Source organism: Trachypithecus francoisi, unplaced genomic scaffold, assembly GCF_009764315.1.
Source record: "Trachypithecus francoisi isolate TF-2019V2 unplaced genomic scaffold, Tfra_2.0 Lachesis_group16, whole genome shotgun sequence".
NCBI classification, from domain to species: domain Eukaryota; kingdom Metazoa; phylum Chordata; class Mammalia; order Primates; family Cercopithecidae; genus Trachypithecus; species Trachypithecus francoisi.
The window spans coordinates 93777792-93798945 of NW_022681461.1; the positions used below are offsets into that span (position 1 = coordinate 93777792).

The 21154-nt window shown below is 41.7% G+C and overlaps 1 protein-coding gene and 1 non-coding gene across 3 annotated transcripts in view; both read left to right on the forward strand.

Annotated features, from left to right (window-relative positions):
* UBAP2 (ubiquitin associated protein 2) overlaps positions 1–21154 on the forward strand; it is a 132928-nt gene that overhangs the window by 87903 nt on the left and 23871 nt on the right. For both annotated transcript variants that reach the window (XM_033238297.1, XM_033238299.1), the window contains 6 exons: positions 5296–5363; positions 8007–8196; positions 12507–12720; positions 16766–17040; positions 17833–18002; positions 19551–19764. In XM_033238297.1, the coding sequence (XP_033094188.1) occupies positions 5296–5363; positions 8007–8196; positions 12507–12720; positions 16766–17040; positions 17833–18002; positions 19551–19764 (1131 nt within the window). The remainder of the gene's footprint in view (positions 1–5295; positions 5364–8006; positions 8197–12506; positions 12721–16765; positions 17041–17832; positions 18003–19550; positions 19765–21154) is intronic.
* On the forward strand, positions 8640–8721 carry LOC117099505. Its single transcript, XR_004443841.1, has one exon. It is a non-coding gene; the product is annotated as a small nucleolar RNA SNORD121A (small nucleolar RNA).

A 21154-nucleotide genomic window follows, 5' to 3' on the forward strand; every position in this document is an offset into this window, starting at 1 on the left:
GCATTTTTTTTTTTTTAACTTTGCACTTTTGCTTCCTTTTTTTTTTTAGCAGGATTAAATCTGCCTTGTGAGGAGTGAGCCTCGGTAGGGTGTGACAAAGATGAGAGTAGACATGCTCATTTAGTTAGGATTTGGGGGATATTTTCACTGCTGCTACATACTAATTGAAAGTCCTTAGTGTTGGCCGGGCGCGGTGGCTCAAGCCTGTAATCCCAGCACTTTGGGAGGCCGAGACGGGCGGATCACGAGGTCAGGAGATCGAGACCATCCTGGCTAACAGTGAAACCCCATCTCTACTAAAAAAATACAAAAAAACGAGCCGGGCGAGGTGGCGGGCGCCTGTAGTCCCAGCTACTCGGGAGGCTGAGGCAGGAGAATGGCGTAAACCCGGGAGGCGGAGCTTGCAGTGAGCTGAGATCCGGCCACTGCACTCCAGCCCGGGCGACAGAGCGAGACTCCGTCTCAAAAAAAAAAGAAAGTCCTTAGTGTTATGATGCCAGCTGTCTCTCTGGCTATCCCTGGCTGTGCATCATACTGGTATGATGTTTGATACCTTTAATATCAGCAGCTGGACTTGATAAGTGGTTATTTAAACCAGTGGAGGGTTGGGCACTAGTATTAAAGGGAAGTCAAAGTGAACAGTCTTTGGACACCTTACCTTATTTTGAACAGAACCATCCCACATATAAATGTTTTATATTATTAGAATTTTTGCTAGGGTTTTGTTGCGAGGTGGGGTAGGAGAAGGTTGCAGGGCTAAAAGCTTTACATCTGGTTGCCTGTCAGGATCAGCAGGCATGTTAGAAAATCAGCAAGGCGGCCAGGCGCGGTGGCTCAAGCCTGTAATCCCAGCACTTTGAGTGGCCGAGACGGGCGGATCACAAGGTCAGGAGATCGAGACCATCCTGGCTAACATGGTGAAACCCCGTCTCTACTAAAAAAATACAAAAAACTAGCCGGGCGAGGTGGTGGGCGCCTGTAGTCCCAGCTACTCGGGAGGCTGAGGCAGGAGAATGGCGTAAACCCGGGAGGCAGAGCTTGCAGTGAGCTGAGATCTGGCCACTGCACTCCAGCCCGGGCGACAGAGCAAGACTCTGTCTCAAAAAAAAAAAAAAGAAAAAAAGAAAAGAAAGTCAGCAAGGGATCAGAAGACAGAATTCTGTGTAAATTCTAGCTGTTGACCTTCAACAAGGCGTCTTTCCAGTCCGAGCCTCCTCTTTTTCATCTGTATAATGAATATCATAATAGCTGTCCTGCCTAAATTATTGGAGTTTTCTGTGGGTCACATGAAGTCTTTTGATGAACATGTGGTATCAGGCAGTATACATGTACTCCAGAGAGACATTAACATTCTGCTGTGTCAAAATATGTAATTCGTGAAAAGAGTTAACAGATAGAATTTGGGTATTTTTTCTTTGGAATCATAAAAAATTTTTAATTTCTCTGAGGTGATACAAAGTAATGCTGATTGGTAGGGAAATAATCTAAAATGTGAATCCTAGATTCCTTCTAGATTTTAGAACAATAGTCACCTCCCTCCTTTTTTAAAAAATTTAATTAATCTATTTTTTATTTTTTGAGATGGAGTCTCTCCCTGTTGCGCAGGCTGGAGTGCAGTGGCACGATCTTGGCTCACTGCAACCTCCACCTCTGGGTTCAAGTGATTCTCCCACCCCAGCCTCCCGAGTAGCTGGAATTAATAGATGCGTGCCACCATGCCTGGCCAATTTTTGTATTTTTAGTAGAGACAGGGTTTCACCATGTTGACCAGGCTGGTCTTGAATTCCTAACCTCAAGTGATCTGTCCGACTCGGCTTCCCAAAGGTCTGGAATTATAGGCATGAGCTACTGCGCCCAGCCTTTTTTTAATTTTAGAGACTAGGTCTTGCACTGTTGCCCAGCTCACTCCGTCCCCAAACTCCTGTGTTCAAGGGATCCTTTAAAAAAAAAAAAAAAAAAAAGGCCGGACACAGTGGCTCACGCCTGTAATTCCAGCACTTTGGGAGGCCGCAGTGGGCGGATCACCTGAGGTCAGGAGTTCAAGACCAGCCTGGCCAACATGGTGAAACCCTGTCTCTACTAAAAATACAAAATTAGCCGGGTGTGATGGTGGGTGCCTGTAATCCCAGTTATTTGGGAGAATGAGGCAGGAAAACTGGTTGAACCCAGGAGGCACTTGCAGTGAGCCGAGATCACACCATTGCACTCCAGCCTGGGCAACAGGAGCAAAACTCCGTCTCAAAAAAAAATAAAAATAAAAAATAAAAAGGCTGGGCACGGCGACTCATGCCTGTAGTCCCAGCACTTTGGGAGGCCGAGGCGGGTGGATCACCTGAAGTCAGGAGTTCGAGACCAGCCTGGCCAATATGGTGAAATTCTGCCTCCACTAAAAATACAAAATTAGCTGGATGTGGTGGTGCATGCCTGTAATCCCAGCTACTTGGGATGCTGAGGCAGGAGAATTGCTTGAACCCAGGAGGTAGAGGTTGTGGTGAGCTGAGATCACGCCATTTTACTCCATCCTGGGCAGCAAGAGCGAAACGCCATCTCAAAAACAAAAAGAAGGGAACCATTCAGGGTTTTATTACCGTGTTTAGATATGTCAGTGTTTATAGTAGTTCTCATTTACCTCACATTTCTTTTTCTTAAATTGATTTAATTTGTAAGTTTCTTTCAAGCAAAAATGGATTCACTGGAAATATGAAAATATGCTACCTTGGGGCAGGCACATTGGCTCATGCTTGTAATCCTAGCACTTTGGGAGGCTGAGGCAGGAGGATTGCTTGAGCCCAGGAGATCAAGATCTGCCTGGGCAACACAGAGAGGCCTTGTCTCTACAAAAAATTTTTAAAATAGCTGTGTGTGATGGCAGGTGCTGTAGTCCCAGTTACTTGGGAGGTGGAGGTGGGAGGAATGCTTGAGCCTGGGAGGTTGAGTTTGTAGCTGCAGTGAGCCTCAGTGATGATGTCACTGCATTCTTGCCTAGGTGACAGAGTGAGGTCTGTCTCCCAGAAAATAAGAAGAAGAAGAAAAAAAACCCTTCCCACATACCCTGTTTTGGAATAGGATGCAACTTAGGCCCTTCTTATTGACTTGTTGAAACAGTAAACAATTTAGCACTTTTATATTGTTGAAGAAAATGAACACCTACTGTCTGCTTTACCGCCTGCTTACACATACTGTCTCAGGCAGGAAGTCTGGTTTTAAACTGTTTGTGAGACATTTAGAGTTGATAAGAATTACGGGAATCTTTTGAGTAGCATTTTTATGTTTTCTATGTTACCTCATTAGATCAGCGTTTTCCAGGCTTTCAAAGCCGAGTCCCCACATTGAAAACATAAAAAGAACACTTACCTTTTATTAACGTCAGTTGAGGTTTCAAAAAATTTATCCTGAATGCCCTAAAAGTGAGTTAAAACAATGTGCATGCACGTATGTTTATTGTGGCACTATTCACAATAGCAAAGACTTGGAACCAACCGAAATGTCCATCAGTGACAGACTGGATTAAGAAAATGTGGCACATACACACCATGGAATACTATGCAGCCTTAACAAAGGATGAGTTCATATTCTTTGTAGGGACATGGATGCAGCTGCCAACCATCATTCTCAGCAAACTATCGCAAGAACAGAAAACCAAACACCGCATATTCTCACTCATAGTTTGGAATTGAACAATGAGAACACTTGGACACAGGAAGGGAACATCACACAGTGGGGCCTGTTGTAGGGTGGAGGGATGGGGGAGGGATAGCATTTGGAGATCTACCTAATGTAAATGACGAGTTAATGGGTACAGCACACCAGCATGGCACATGTATACATATGTAATAAACCTACACATTGTGCACATGTACCCTAGAACTTAAAGTATAATAAAAAATAAAAAAAAAATGTGCATGTATCTCAAACTAATTATGCTGAGTGAAAGAAGCCAGGAATAAAGATTTGGATACTTTTATGATTTCATTTAAAATTCTAGAAAATGCAGCCTAATCTGTAGTGTCAGAAAGCATGTGAGTGGTTGTCTGGGGATGCAGACAAGTGGTGGGAATGAGCGATTCCACAGGGACAGGTGGAAATTGTGGGGGAGTAAAGAATATGTTCACTGTCCTAATTGTGGTGATGGTGTCATGGGAGCCTATGTATGCCAGACTTATTCAGTTATTCGGTTTGAATATTTGTGGTTTATTGGATGTGTTAGAATGTGATAAAATTAATTTTTTAAAAATAATAGAAACCTTTGGTTTAATAAAAATGAAATGTAAAATTACTCATCAATTAAATACTAAAGACATCTGTCTTTGGGGGGAGAAAACATCGATTATTTCACCTTTTCAAACTTCTTAATGACTTTTGAGGCAGGATCTCACTTTGTCCCCCAGGGTGGAGTGCAGTAGTGTGATGATGGCTGACTGCATCCTCAACCTCTGGACTGAAGTGATTCTCCGGCCTCAGCCTCCCATGTAGCTGGGACAGGTGCACACCACCATGACCAGCCAATTTTTTTTTTTTTTCCCCCTGCAGATGAAGTCTTACTCCTGGCCTCAAGCAATCATCTTGCCTCAGCCACCCAGAGTGTTGGGCTTTCAGGTGTGAGCCACTATTCCTGGCCACCTTCTCAATTTTTTGGCATTTTTGGTAGCTTTGTTGATGGGTTTATTGGTATTCTCATTTTGTGTAATGACAAATAGAGAAATGAGTCTGCGGTTGAGCCCTGGTTTGAGTGCTTTACTGTGTTGTTTACCATTAATCTCATTTTCCTGACTTGAAATCATTCTTGTAGGCTTTTCAATCTAAAATTACCTTCACTTGCAGCTGGGCGCCATGGCTTACACTTGTAATCCCAACACTTCGGGAGGCCAAAATGGGTGCATCACTTGAGGCTAGGAATTAGAAATTATCCTGGGCAACATGGCAAAACCCTGTCCCTACTAAAAATACAAACATTAGCCCAGTGTGGTGGTGCATGCTGGTGCATGCCTGGAGGCCCAGCTACTCAGGAGGCTGCGGTGAGAAGATTGCTTGAACCTAGGAGGCACAGATTGCAGTGAGCCGAGATCACGTCACGGCACTCGTTCCTGGGCAACAGTGCCAGACCCTGTCTCAAAAAAAAAAAAAAAAAATTTGCATTCACTTGAAAATTACTTGTCACTTGTATGTTTCATTTTCTTTAGAATAGCTGTTACATGAAGTGTAAGAGACTACTGATGGCTACAAATGATCAGGAAGTCTGTGTTTTGGGTTTAATAGTATATAGAATAAGATTAAATTTTTCAACTTTCAATACAGCTTTCTGAAACAAAGGTCTTCACTGCCTCATCTGTTCCAGCAGAGAATCACATCTCACCTGGGCAAAGGTAAATACTTTTTGCCATCTTATATTTGTTATTCAAAGCATTACGGAAATCTTTTGCCTCAGGAAAAGAATTTTTATTTTTGGGTCTCTTTCTGTTTTTTCCCTTTGTATCCAAGGCTAACCTTTATTTTACCACTACTTGGTGATCTGACAGAGTTTCAATCATTTCCTAATTGATGTATCCACTGATGATGATGATGTATCCACTGATGAATTCAAATAGTAATCATTTTTGTGATTTGTTAGCAGTTGTTGCAGACATCATGTTAAACTTTTTTTTTTTTTCTTTTTTGAGACGTTAGTTTCGCTCTTCTTGCCTAGGCTGGAGTGCAATGGTGTGATCTCGGCTCATCGCAACCTCCGCCTCCTGGGTTCAAGTGATTCTTCTGCCTCAGCCTCCCAAGTAGCTGGGATTATAGGCTTGTGCTACCACACCCGGCTAATTTTTTATTTTTAGTAGGGACAGAGTTTCTCCATGTTGGTTAGTCTTGTCTTGAACTCCCAACCTCAGGTGATCCACCCACCTTGGGCTCCCAAAGTGCTGGGATTACAGGTGTGAGCCATCATGTCCGGCTTTGTTTTTTTTTTTTTTTGAGATGGTCTCACTCTGTTGCCTAGGCTGGAGTGCAGTGATGTGATCTCGGCTCACTGCACCCTCCACCTTCTGGGTTCAAGTGATTCTTCTGCCTCAGCCTCCCAAGTAGCTGGGACTTACAGGTGCCTGCCACCGCGCCAGGTTAATTTTTGTATTTTTAGTAGAGATGGGGTTTCACCATATTGGCCAGGCTGGTCTCGAACTCCTGACCTCGTGATCTGCCTGCCTCGGTCTCCTAAAATGCTGGGATTACAGGCGTGAGTCAGCCTGCCCGGCCTAAACTTTTTAAATGGTTGCTATTTTCACTTTTGTAGACCTTTTTTTTTTTTTTTTGACAGAATGAACTTAATACATTGTATCCTTTGATTTCTTCATGCACCATTTATTTAGATCTTCTGCAACTAATACAGATCTCTTACTCTATTTGAGTTCTACTAGTTTTACTCCACTAGATTACAGAAAAGGAAGGAATTTATGGGGTAACAACAACATTCTTAGAATGTGCACTGAACCAAATGACTGAAGAGCATTTATTTACATTCTAGTTTTCACACTAACTCTAAATACCTTTGAAAGTGGTTTCAAAGTGTAGTGATCTGGAAAGATAAAAGACTGGATACATATGATGATACCTTAGAAATGAAGACAGTTTTGAACGTAACAGGATCAATCTCATGCTAAATGAGATGGTGATGAGATTTCATTGTAGGGAAATAAAAATGATTAACGATTATGTCTTATAGTATATTGTTTTGAGAATGTTCAGAGTTTCTTGTTAAATGCACATACCTTCTCTATTGTATTTATGATTCAGTGAATGTACTGGGATCATTGTCATGAAATTCAACTTGGCTATAGTCTATAAAGGAGAGGAACTCAGGGCTAGGAACTTTGCCCTGTGTCAGGAATGAGTCTTGAATTGTCCCAGAATCTGCCTGTCTCATTGACATGGTGAGAATGTCAGTTAGGAGAACTGATGGGAACTGGCCTTTGAAAGGATTGAATAGCATTCATTACCGGGTTAGGTAATCTGGTGCATCTGGCAGGTCCTACTACACTAGGTAAATTTAGAAAAGAGTTGGTACAGGAAGTTTGTAGCTCATTCTTGTCAGGTAGTCCAAATTGGAATATCTGTCTTTCTAGGGGTGTTTTAAGAGTTCTGGTTAACAGTATATTTGTTACTATACTGTGCCTTTATTCCTGAATATTTTAAAAATAAAATTATATGGGCGTGTGTATGTGTGTATGTGTATGTGTGTATACACACACTTAAATGTATTATGGGATAGAATGTAAAAATGTAAGATAAATGTGAAACTTGGCCAGGTAGGGTGGCTCACGCCTGTAATCCCAGCTCTTTGAGAGGCCAAGGCAGGCGACTCACTTGAGATCGGGAGTTTGAGACCAGCCTGGCCAACATGGTGAAACCCTGTCTCTACTAAAAATACAAAAATTAGCCGGGCGTGGTGGCGCACACTTGTAATCCCAGCTACTCGGGAGGCAGGGAGGCACGAGAATCGCTTGAACCCGGGAGGCAGTGGTTGCAGTGAGCCAGGGTCACACTACTGCACTTCAGCCTTGGTAATAGAGTGAAACCCTGTCTCAGAAAAAAAAAAGTGAAACTTACTGAATTGTCTACTGCAGGTAGGTCTTCATTCCCTAAACATATGGATTTATTAGGAACTCTGGTTTTAGGTAATAAATTGATAAAATATTCTAGGTAAAATGAACCAAACTTGAGAAAATTGATTAATTTTACTTTATTGCTCCAGTTTTTCAAATCAGTTTATAATGTGTTAGTCATTACTGTGAAAATTTCTCAATACACCTTTTGATTCTCTTTTCTGCAAAGCCCTGCTTCAGTCTCTGTGGCTTTGTATGCTTTTTTGTGTGGATGACGCCCTCCTTTTGCCCCCTTAAACGCCATTTTCCAAAGGTTCTCCTCATTTGATTTTTAATGTAAGTTCACTAATATTGATTGACTTCTCAGATTCATTTGTTGGTAAGATTTGCTTATGACTGATTCCTCATTGTTTTTTGTCTGCTTAGCATTGATCTGGTAACCTTGCTCCAGAAGACTGTTCCTCACAGTCAAGCCTCAGAAGCCAACTCCTTTGAAACTTCCCAACAGCAGGGCTTTGGCCAAGCCCTTGTCTTCACAAATTCGCAACACAACAATCAGATGGCACCAGGGACTGGCAACTCCACTGCTGTCAACTCGTATTCTCCTCAGAGCCTTGTAACTCACTTTTATTTCAGTATGGGATTTTAAGAAATATACCCATTAGCAAATGTATTCTAGAATATGATACATGCCTTATAATTACTTTCTAAATATAAGAATATCTACAGTAAGGCCAGGCATGATGGCTCATGCCTGTAATCCCAGCACTTTCGGAGGCTGAGGCATGAGGATTACTTGAACCCAGGAGTTCGAAACCAGCCTGGGCAACAAAGCAAAACTCTGTCTCTACATAAAAAGCAAACTAACAAAAATTAGCTGAGTGTGGTGTTGTGTGCCTGTAGTCTCAGTTACTTGGGAGGCTGAGGTTGGAGGATCACTTGAGCCCAGGAGTTTGAGGTTGCAGTGAGCCATGATCATGCCACTGAACTCCAGACTGGGTGACAGAGCGAGACCCTATCTCTAAAACAAAACATCAGAAAATTCTACAGTAGATCTCAGTCCAGAAAACAATGATGTGGTAATTTCCAAGCACATAGCTGATGATTCCATGTGGAATGTAACTACCTGAGTTTCCTGGACAAAGATAAAAATTTTTTTATGGTTTGTCGAATTCTTTCAACTGATGATCACTCTTGAGATTGAAAGCACCCCTTTCTTCTGAATAATGTTTTCTTTGGATTTTGTTTCATATTCTGTCTCTATAGTTAGTATATTCAGTTTCTCACTTATTTTCCAATTTACTTAAATGCAAAAGTTTATCAGAATTGACTTGCTATAAAATCATGTACAAATAGTTCTAAGTCTGCCTAGGTGCTTGTATTTTTTGCTTTTTTTTTCCCTAAGACCATAAAATAAGCTACATTTTCTTAAAATGCCAAAAGATTAACAGAGGCCCTTATAGTTTGGATGTGTTTTTATCGAAACAGTGTCATTTAGTGCTGTATGACTCTGACTTCCAATGTGAGTTAAGCTCCCATCCAGAAAGAACTTCAGGAACTGTTAGTGAAGGCTGTGAAGATAGGCTCATGGAAGTACAAGCTTAGATCATAGCTTATACAAGAATGTTGCTTTAGAATGGTGAACTGAAGTTCCTACCCAACTGCAGGAAGTTCTGAGCTGGCAAGGGGAAGTTGGAAAGTTCTATGGACGCAGAACTACAGCTCTTACTAGGGATAATTATTTCAGTTTGTTGCTGTGTTTTTCCTGAAATTTATTGCTGAGAAACAATTTTCTCCCCTGAGTCAAATCATTTGTTTTACCCTGATAAAATTGAGAATTGAATATTTAAACTTTTCATTAGTATTTTCTACTCTGTGTAGCCATATCATGTGTTGGGCCTGGGGACTTGGTGTTTTTAGTATCTTTGGCATATGAGGTGGTATCAGTGCTTGAAGTAGGACAACCCAAGGTTTCTCTATTTTGGGAAGGCCTAATAAAAACCCTGAGTTTTAATTGAAGCACCAGAGTCTTTTCCTCCTCTGCCTTTCCCTCTACTACTGGTATAATTATGTAATGCCCTTCCTGACTTGCTGAAATCTATGCCTGTCCACTGAATTGATAAGAAGGACTTGAGTTTTTACAGCGATCTTCAGATATGTTGCTTTATGTCGTGACCAGCATGAGAATGACCAACATGAGAAGGCAGAGTAAGAATTGTTTGTGTGGCGTTGTATTAGAGCAGTGGTTCTCAACCCTACAGCACTTTAAAAATCACTGAGGGCTGGGCGCGGTGGCTTACACCTATTATTCCAGCACTTTGGGAGGCCGAGGTGGGCAGATCACCTGAGGTCAGGAGTTCGAGACCAGCCTGGCCAACGGGGTAAAACCCCATCTCTACTAAAAGTACAAAAATTAGCCGGGCCTGGTGGTGGGCGCCTATAATCCCAGCTACTCGGGAGGCTGAGGCAAGAGAATCACTTGAACGCGGGAGGTGGAGGTTGCAGTGAGCTGTCATTGCGCCATTGCACTCCAGCCTGGGCGACAAGAGAGAAACTCTATCTTAAAAAAAAAACCAAAAAACAAAAATCACTGGGGAGGCCAGGCATGGTGACTCATCGCTGTAAATCCTTGAACTTTGGGAGGCTGAGGCAGGAAGATTGCGAGATGCCAGGAATTTGAGACCATATTGAGACCTCATCTTGCTAAAATAAAATAAGTTGGGTGTCATGGCACATGCCCTGTAATCTTCGCTACTGTAGTCCCAGCTACTTGAGAGGCTGGCGTGGGAGGATCACTTGAGCCCAGGAGTTTGTTCTGTGGCCCTCCAGCCTGGGTTGACAGCAAGACCTTGTCTCTAAATAATAATTATTGTAAAGTAAAATCCCTGGAGAACCTAGTAAATAACAACAGCAACAGAAGTGGGGATGGTATTTCCCGAGTCTCTAAAACAAAACGTGTCTTCATCTTTGGGACTGGAATTTGGGCACTGTGTGTGTTTGTGTGTATGTCCATGTATGCACATGTGTGTATTGTATACATTTTAAAAGTCTCTCCATTGATTTAAATGTGTAGGTGGACTTAAGAGGCCTATGCTATGTATTACCTAGGGCACGGCAGTAGTCATTGATTCAGTGATTTCACTGTGTTGTAAAGCACACAGTGCATTTGATAAAACTAGCTGATGCATGTTAGGGATTATGTACGATAACAGGATGAAGAGAGTCATCACCTCGGAAGCCTTCATTGAATCAGTGGGCTTGAGCTGGATTTTTGCTCAAAATACAAAAAAAAAAAAAAAAAAAAAAAATTAGCCGGGCGTGGTGGTGGGCGCCTGTAGTCCCAGCTGCTTGGGAGTCTAAGGCAGGAGAAAGGAGTGAACCCAGGAGGTGGAGCTTGCAGTGAGCCAAGATCATGCCACTGCACTCCAGCCTGGGTGACAGAGCGAGACTCCATCTCAAAAAAAAGGAAAAGAAATGTTATTTTTGATGAAGAACTTACATTTCAGAATGATCTGGATATGTAAAAATGTAGTTGATCTTCCATTGTCTTTTATAGTCGTAGGCTTTCATCCTCTTTGGATCTCGACCTGACAGGACAGATGGGGGAGGAGTAACATTGTTTTCCTTGTACTTATTTATGGAGCATATTTGGTGTTGTTAGTCATCTAAACAGCTTGAAATGAAAATAGCGTCCATGGTATTTGCTCAACTTCAAATACCTGTGTATTGCAGTGTCTCATTTTGGAATATTAACCCTTAAGTTCAGTTCTTTGACCTATATTTGATTTTGTGTGTGTGTGCGTGTGCATGCGTGCACACACACGAGAGACGGAGTCTCACTTTGTCACCCAGGCTGGAGTGCAGTGGCGCAATCTCTGCTCACTGCAACCCCCACCTCCTGGGTTCAAGCTATTCTCCTGTCTCAGCCTCCTGAGTAGCTGGGATTACAGGCGTGGGCCACCATACCTGGCTAATTTTTGTATTTTTAGTAGAGACGGGGTTTCACCATGTTGGCCAGCATGGTCTCTAACTCCTGACCTCAGGTGATCCACCCACCTCGGCTTCCTAAAGTACTGGGGTTACAGGTGTGAGCCACCGTGCCCAGCCTGACCTGTATTTGATCTTGCAGGGTCATCTCACACTGATCTCTTCTTTGACTGAACATCTTGTAATCATTAAAGATGAAGACTGTGGTTCACAGATTAGGAAAATAATGTGTTTTTGTTGGTCAAGTATATCTTTGTCATGTATTTCATGGCATTTCCTCTTTAGTTTTTTTAAATAGTGATATTTAATTGTGAACTAGTGACATCACTTTATTTTATTTTATTTTATTTTATTTTATTTTTTTGACACAGAGTCTCACTCTGTTGCCCAGGCTGGAGTGCAGTGGCATGATCTTCGCTCACTGCAAGCTCCGCCTCCCAGGTTCACGCCATTCTCCTGCCTCAGCCTCCCGAGTAGCTGGGACTATAAGCACCTGCCACCACTCCCGGCTGTTTTGTATTTTTAGTAGAGATGGGGTTTCACTGTGTTAGCCAGAATGGTCTCGATCTCCTGACCTCGTGATCTGCCTGACCTTGTGATCCGCCTGTCTTGGCCTCCCAAAGTGTTGGGATTACAGGCGTGAGCCACCGAGCCTGGCCAATATCACTTTTTAAAAAATTGATTTCTTCAAATTCATGGCAAATATTTCCCTTCCTTTTAACTTCTTATGTCAGAATGAGGAAGGATAGCTATATTTATTTAGTCAATTTTTATTGCATAGTAATATTTTCATGTAGTATTTTCTAAGTTATATTTTAGTAATTCATATGTTTTAGATTACAGGTTTTAACATACTTGTGAAAATACTTGATGTGTTTTAAAGCCTTGGGTAGAAATTCTGTATTGCTGAGGATTTGTTCTTTTATCCCCCTTTTAAAGTCATCCGTCCTTGGCTCAGGATTTGGAGAGCTTGCACCACCAAAAATGGCAACCATCACCAGCTCCCAGATTTTGGACCCGTTGAAAGCTCCGAGTTTGGGCCAGTTTACCACCACCCCAAGTACACAGCAGAATAGTACAAGTCACCCTACAACTACTACTTCTTGGGACCTCAAGCCCCCAACATCCCAGTCCTCAGTCCTCAGTCATTTTGGTAGGTATACGTTGTTTGTGAGTTTGCCCCTACTGAGGATGTTTCAAACTTTGGCAGAGTGTGTTGACTTGTGAACACTAATGTGGAATTTGTCCAGAGATGTTTCTTTTTAGTAGAACTCTTGGAGTTTCTCAGTTAAATCAGTCTTCCTTTGTTGTACAATACCTGCATTTATTTGTTCTTGTTGTTCTTGATAGTTTCATTGTTAGTAGTAGTGGTGGTGGTAGTACATGCCTTGAAGAGTATGGTAAAAGCATACAAATATGAGCATCTAACACTTTGTGTAAATGCACAGACAGAATTTTCTGAGCTGTATTAGAATAGGATGGTGATAGAATGTGGAAAACTTATTTTAAGACTTTTTTTTTTTTTTTTTTTTTTGAGATGGGTCTTCCTGTGCTGCCCAGGCTAATCTCCACCTCCTGGCCTCAAGCAGTCTTTTAATCTCAGCCTCCTGAGTAGCTGGGATTACAGATGTGCACCACTGTATCCAGCCTAGACAATATTTTACTCTATTATTGTATTTTATTATTATTTTTTTGAGTCAGGATCTTGCTCTGTTGCACAGGCTGGAGTATACAGTGGTGCAGTAACGCGTCACTGCCATCTTGACCTCCCAGGCTCAGTCGATCCTCCCACTTCAGCCTCTCTAGTAGCTGGGACTACAGGCACATGCCACCACTCCTGGCTGTTTTTTTGGTGTTTTTTTATGTGACAGGATTTTGCCATGTTGCCCAGGCTGGTCTGGAACTCCTGGACTCAGGCGATCCACCCACCTCGGCCTCCAAAAGTGCTGAGATTGCAGGTGTGAACCACCACGCCCAGCCTGGACAGTATTTTAACTCACACTCTCGCTTTCTCATTCTAACATTTCGAAGTATCAACTATGATTTCATCAAGCTTTACATTCTGTGGTTTGTATTGTAGAGGCCCCATGTATAGACAGGATGTTTTCTAAACTAAATTCCCACAGAAATTGTGACATTAAGCCACCATTCCCCACCAGCACTCACATGCCACACTGTATTAAGGAATAGCAGGGGATTTTGTTAATTATGGAGCTGACCATGTGGGCTGGTTTATGGTTAGGGCATATAGCGAGACAGGGAAGCATATTTCTCTGTTCTGTGAAATGACTTACTGTGTTGGAAGTACCTGAGACCACTCCTGAGTTTGAAGTGATGTCTACCAAGGGAAATCATTAGGGACTCAGTGCCCAAAGTTTTTGTTGGGACAAGAAATATAGGTACCCTGTGCCTACATTTTCTGCTATAACATGTAGCAAAATTACAGATTCCTAGAAGGAAAGGAGATGTTGAGCATAAACCACATTGTTTATACAGACATTCTTAGCACAGTGAGCCACTCTAATAGGTTGATGTGTTGGCACCCTTTGCCAAGTACATACCAGCAGTTCAAATTCTCAGACACTAGCCAAGGTCCAGTCATCAAGCAGGCCTTTTTGAGAGCAATTGTAGGTCCCTATATTAACTTTTTCTGCACACATAACTAGTGAGTGATAAGGCTTTTTTAGATAGAACCATGGTATTCCCATATTCTTTATAAAGCCTATAGGTTTGGTGCATGCCTGTAATACCAAGTTCAAAAATAGGTGCATCTAAACCAGATCTGTCATCTGTTTTTTTAAATTAAATTCTATTCACACTCAGCCAGCTGGGCATGGTGGCTCATGTAATCCCAGCACTTGGGGAGGCAGAAGAAGAAGGATTGCTTGAGTCCAGGAGTTCGAGACCAGCCTGGGCAACGTGATGAGACGCAAAGGCTAAAATATTAGGTTGTTGTACTCTGGCCCCATAGAGAAAAAGATGACCAACCTGTGTCCCATATGGTAGAACTGGCTTTTCAAATCAGTAGTGAAAAAACAGTTTATTAAAACTGGATATCTAATTGAAATATGAAGTTGGATCTCTATACCAAAATGCCAATGGGTCACAATAGTTAAACATAAGTAGTGAATCTAGAACTATAATAGAGAAAACACAGGATAATTTTTTTGTTGTTCTGTGTGAGGGAGACCTTTCTAGATGTGGCAGAAAACACCAAATTAGAAGGCAGACAATGAAAAAAATACTCAAAATTTGTATCATAGACAAAAATAGTGAATTTCCTTAATATATAAAGAGTAACTAAAAATAAAGCAGAACAACAAACAGGTTAAAAAACTGGCAAAAGAGGTAAGAACACAGTCTATAAGTAAAGAACACAAGTATATGAAATGATGCTAAGCACACTTATATCACTTTAGTTTGTATTTTTTAACACCATTTTCCACCAATTGAACCAGGATATTCAAAAGTGTTTTTGGTATTAGAGTGTGTTAAAAAAGGATGTGTCCTATCTGTGGACAGTAATTTTATAATATTTATCAAAATTCAAAATATACCCTGTGAAGGAGCAACTTTATCCTAGCAGTTGATCCTACAGGTATACTTGTACTTAAACAAAACATCTTACATACAAATATATTCATTAGTGCATTGCTTTTAATAGCAAAAGATTTGACCTAAAAGTCTATTAATACAGTACTGGTTTTATGAAATGATACCTATATATACTAGATTTCTGTGTAGTCATCAAAATGAGTATGAAGTAGCTCTTTACCCATTAATGTGAAACACTCAATGGAATGAAATGATTTGTGAGACAGTAAGATATATAGTGTGTGTATATATATGTTTGTCTGTCTATATATAGTGATATAGTATCTCTGAAAGAGACATTCAGGAAAACTGGGTATAGTGTTTGCTTTTGTGGAGCAAGTATGGGAGGGTAGTGTGGAAAAGAAACTTAATATTCATCATACATATTCTTGTATCTTTTGGATTTTTTGTTTGTTTGTTTTTTGAGACAGAATCTCGCTCTTTTGCCCAGGCTGGAGTGCAGTGGCGCGATCTCAGCTCACTGCAAGCTCTGCCTGCTGGGTTCATGCCATTCTCCTGCCTCAGCTTCCCGAGTAGCTGGGACTACAGGTGCCCACCACCACGCCTGGCTAATTTTTTTGTATTTTTAGTAGAGACGGATTTCACCATGTTAGCCAGGATGGTCTTGATCTCCTGACCTCATGATCTGCCTGCCTCGGCCTCCCAAAGTGTTGAGATTACAGGCGTGAGCCACCGCTCCCGGCCATCTTTTTGGATTTTGTGACATTGTGTATATATTATACATCAATTAGTCCAAAAACTTAATAATTTTTTTTTTTTTTTAATTTTTGAATGAGACAGGGTCTTGTTTTGTCACCCAGACTGGAATGCAGTGGTACAGTCATAGCTCACTGCAGCTTTGTACCCCTGGGCTAAAGCAATCCTTCCACCTCAGCCTCCCAAAGTGCTGGCATTACAGGTATGAGTGACTGTGCCTGGCTCAAATTTTTTTTTTTTTTTTTTTTTTTTTGAGACTGAGTCTCACTCTGTTGCCCAGGCTGGAGTGCAGTGGCCAGATCTCAGCTCACTGCAAGCTCTGCCTCTTGGGTTTACGCCATTCTCCTACCTCAGCCTCCGGAGTAGCTGGGATTACAGGCGCCCGCCACCTCGCCTGGCTAGTTTTTTGTATTTTTTTTAGTAGAGATGGGGTTTCACCGTGTTAGCCAGGATGGTCTCGATCTCCTGACCTTGTGATCCGCCCGTCTCGGCCTCCCAAAGTGCTGGGATTACAGATTTGAGCCACCGCGCCTGGCCTCAAATTTTTAACAGTTATGTAGAAAATCCATAAAATAATAAAAGTATGATTCTCTGTTAGCTAGTGGTCAGGTGTGTATAGCACCACAATATTGTTCTCACGAGTTCATCATCCCCTATGCTTAAACATATACCAGATCTCTCTGGATAGGAAACAAGGTGCGTACCCATTTGGGAACTTTTCCCATTTATCATAAATGAGGTGTTACACGTAGTGTGTGTGTAAAACCTAAGAAATTCAGCTGGAAATGATTTGGAGAAATTGGTGGTAATGGAACACTTCATGATAAGTAACAATTGAGGGAGTTTGAAGCCATTGTGCCTCATTAATTGCTGCTTACTTTTTTTAGACTTCAAATCTCAACCTGAGCCATCCCCAGTTCTTAGCCAGCTGAGCCAGCGACAGCAGCACCAGAGCCAGGCAGTCACTGTTCCTCCTCCTGGTTTGGAGTCCTTTCCTTCCCAGGCAAAACTTCGAGAATCAACACCTGGAGACAGTCCCTCCACCGTGAACAAGCTTTTGCAGCTTCCCATCATGACCACTGAAAATATCTCTGTGTCTGCCCACCAGCCACAGCCCAAACACATCAAACTTGCTAAGCGGCGGATGCCCCCAGCTTCTAAGGTGGGCATTTCATCATGAAGTCACAGGCCTAAAGGTGGAATTATTTTTACATTCAGCTCAAGTAGTGGGATACTAAGTTTTGGAAACTGGGATACAGTGTTTTTCAAGCGCATAGCTTATTGATTGCATAATAAGGGATATGGCCATTTCTGAGTGACCAGACTAGTATTAGAGGGAGTGGGTTTGTGCTGAGAGCCACAGATCCTTATTTCAAGTATAGATTTGAAGATATGGCTCAGAGAACTGTTGTTCTTGAGAGTTTTGCCATATCCCATAGTTGGAGGATGCATGGTTCCTTGACCAGGTGATACTTTCATCATTGGTGAGTCCCCGAAAATAGAGTAGTCAGCTCAGTGTTCACTCCTCACCACCATCACAACTCCCCCCATTGCTCTTAGATGCAGGTGGTGATATTAATGCCAACTATTCCTGTTTAACTTTTAATTTCTCCTTTTTTTTTTTTTCTTTTTTTTTTTTAATGAGACAGGATCTCGCTGTGTTGTCCAGGCTGGTCTTGAACTCCTGGGTGCAAGTGATCCTCCTACCTTGGCCTCCCAAAGTCCTGGGATTACAGGCGTGAGCCACCACACCCAGCCAACTTTTAATTTTTCTTAGCTTGTTTCTTTTCTTTCTCTTTTTAGAAAAGTCTTATTCCTTTTTTCTCCTTGTTTCTCACTCCTCCGTCCTGCCAGTATTGCCTGGGAACCTAAATGCTTGTTTGGCTCTGTTATAGGCCTTTGTGACCTGGAATCTGTGACCTCTGCTCCTGACATGACAGCTTTGCTTTTTCAGATCCCAGCTTCTGCAGTGGAAATGCCTGGTTCAGCAGATGTCACGGGATTAAATGTGCAGTTTGGGGCTCTGGAATTTGGGTCAGAACCTTCTCTCTCTGAATTTGGATCAGCTCCAAGCAGTGAAAATAGTAGTCAGATTCCCATCAGCTTGTATTCAAAGTCTTTAAGGTACTGAATTTAGTCCTTCGTTATGAAGCAAAATAGACCCTAAGAGATCAGCTGGTGGAAAGAATACATCCTGTGGTAATAGATTGTGCAGCTATCCTCAGTGTTTATCCAGACCTTCCATCATCTCCAGGAGAAACCCCATACCTGTAGCAGACAGTCTCAATTTCTTCATTGCCCTGCCCCTTAGCAACCAATAATATGTCTCTGGATTTGCCTACCTGGACATTTCATATAACTGGAATCTTGGAATATGTGGCCTTTTATGTCTGGTCTTTCACTTAGTATAAGTTTTCAAGGTACACTCATGTTTAATGTATCGTTTTTATTGCCAAATATTTCATTGTGTTAATACACCACATTTTAGTCATTCCTTAGTTGGTAGACATTTGGGTTGTTTGCTGTTTTTGACTATAGTGAATCGTGCTGCTGTGGCCATTTGGTTTCAAGTTTTGCATGCTTTCTGTTCTTCGGGAGGTATATCCCAGGAGTAGAATTGCTGGGTCATATGGTAACTTAACCATTTGGGAAACTCCCATACTGTTTCCACTGTGGCTGTAGCATTTTACATTCCTACCAGTAGTCTGTGAGGGATCTAATTTCTCCACATCTTTGCAGCAGTAATTTTCTTCAGTGGAATATTTTATAAATACAAAATCTCAGATTTTAGCTTTTTTGTGGTTTTTTTTTTTTTTGAGATAGAGTCTTGCTCTGTTGTCCAGGCTGGAGTGAAGCGGCATGCTTGACTCGCTGCAACCTCTGCCTCCCAGGCTCAAGTGATCCTCCTGCCTCATACTCCTGAGTATCTTGGATTACAGGTGTGCACCACCACGCCCAGCTAATTTTTTAATATGTTTTGTAGACACGGGGTTTCGTCGTGTTGCCCCGACCAGCCTTAAACTCTGGAGCTCAATGAATCTGCCTGCCTCAGCCTTCCAAAGTGCTGGGACTACAGACATGAGCCACCGTGTCTGGCTGACTTTGTTGTTGTTTTAGTTTTTCCACATTCCAGAGGCAAAACCTGATACTTGTTTAAGTTCCCTTTTTAAAGATGGTCTCAAACACCTGGATTCCTTAAAGAGTCTTCTTAAGTATTCTTTTTTTTTGAGATGGAGTCGCACTCTGTCGCCAGGCTGGAGTGCAGTGGCGCGATCTTGGTTCACTGCAACCTCTGCCTCCTGGGTTCAAGTGATTCTTCTGCCTCAGCCTCCAGAGTGGCTGGGATTACAGGTGCCCGCCACCATGCTCTGCTAATTTTTGTATTTTTAGTAGAGATGGGGTTTCAGAATGTTGGCAAGGATGGTCTCAATCTCCTGACCTCAGGATCTGCCCACCTTGGCCTCCCAAAGTGCTGGGATTCTAGGCGTGAGCCACCGTGCCCAGCCTAAGTATTCTTAAAGATGTCCCCCTATCTCTCAGTAAATTAGGTGAGTCTCATTTGGGACAATAAATTGATGAAGTAGTTGCATCTCTTGAAGCTGTTTATTTATTTTTTTTCATGAAGCTATTTAAAGTAACAAAATTATGTTGAATATCTTTGACTCTTTTCAGTGAGCCTTTGAATACATCTTTACCAATGACCAGTGTAGTACAGAACTCCACAGATACAACTTCTGTCATTACGTCCTGCAGTCTGACCAGCTCATCACTGAGTTCTGCTAGTCCAGTAGCAACTTCTTCCTCTTATGACCAGAGTTCTGTGCATAACAGGATCCCATACCAAAGCCCTGTGAGTTCATCAGAGTCAGCTCCAGGAACCATCATGGTAAGTAGTATTTTAGTTTTTTTCTCATAAGATGTCTGTCTTATTTGGAAATTAATGTTTGGTTAAATTAATGCTTCTTGGATATGATTTTATTTTACAAATTGACCTTTTGAGTAGAATCCTTATAGTTCATTGAGTTTGTTTACAGTGGGCATCTCTGGGACCCATGCTCTTGAGTGTGTGGATAGATCCACAGGTTCATACACTTTGTGGAGAAAATCAAGCATCCATGTAGTATGAGCACTTTGGCTGTAGTACTGGGTACTTCTACATTGTCTGAAATATCTCTGAATATTTCTTGTACTGCTTTCTCTCTGATTGCCCCATTTGCTTTGAATGTATTTGCTTCTTCATCACGGTTAGTTATTTTTGTGTTAAAATTGTGTATTTTCTACCTAGCTTGTTAATAATACTGGACTGTAGATAAAGGAACCAGATCTATTTTTGATAGTTTTAAAGTGTTACCCTTCTAGATTCTTGCTAGCTGCATATCTAATGGTCATTGCCAGTTGTATTGCTTTCTGTTAAGTTGAGAAGTACCAATATCTCCTGAGAATCTTAAAAGGAAACTTAAAAAAGAACAAGTAAGTATACACATTTCTGCTAGGCCAAATCAGCTGTTTTTACTATTTTCATGTCACACTAGTAATACTTGAAAATCATTCTCTCCCAGGAAATTAAAATGATATGGATAACACTACAGGAATACCTTGCAGATACTGCAGGTTGTTTCAGACCACTGCAATAAAGAAAGTTGTGCTAATTTTTTGGTTTCCTAGTGCATATAAAAGTTACAATGTGGATATCTTAATTAAAGATACTTTATTGATAAGAAATGCTAAAAATTAATATGTGAGCATTCAATGTGAGCAATTCTGTGGGTTGTTTGTTTTTTAGGGGAGTACAGGGTCTTGCTTTGTCACCCAGGTTAGAGTCCAGTGGCGCAATCACAGCACACCGCAGCCTTGACCTCCCGGGCTCAGTCAATCTTCCCACCTAGTCTCCCAAAGAGCCTGGACTGACTACAGACATGCATTGCCATGTCTGCCTGCCTTTTGTATTTTGTTTAGAGACAGGATATTGCCACGTCTTGAACTCCCAGGTTCATGCAATCCTCCTATCTTGGCCTTCTTCCAAAGTGCTGGGATTATAGGGTGAGCCACCACACTGGGCTCTTTGTTCCTTTTATCACTTGACATTATTTTGTAAATATGACATGATAGCTTAGGATTTCAGCTCAACAACTCTATATATCCCAGGCTTCTGAGTAAATTTTTTAAACCAACAATTTTTATGAACAGTGCTGGGACTTGATAATCCTATGAGTAAATCCAAACCCTTGCACCACAAGAACCCCTCCTACCATATATACACCCTCACACACACATTT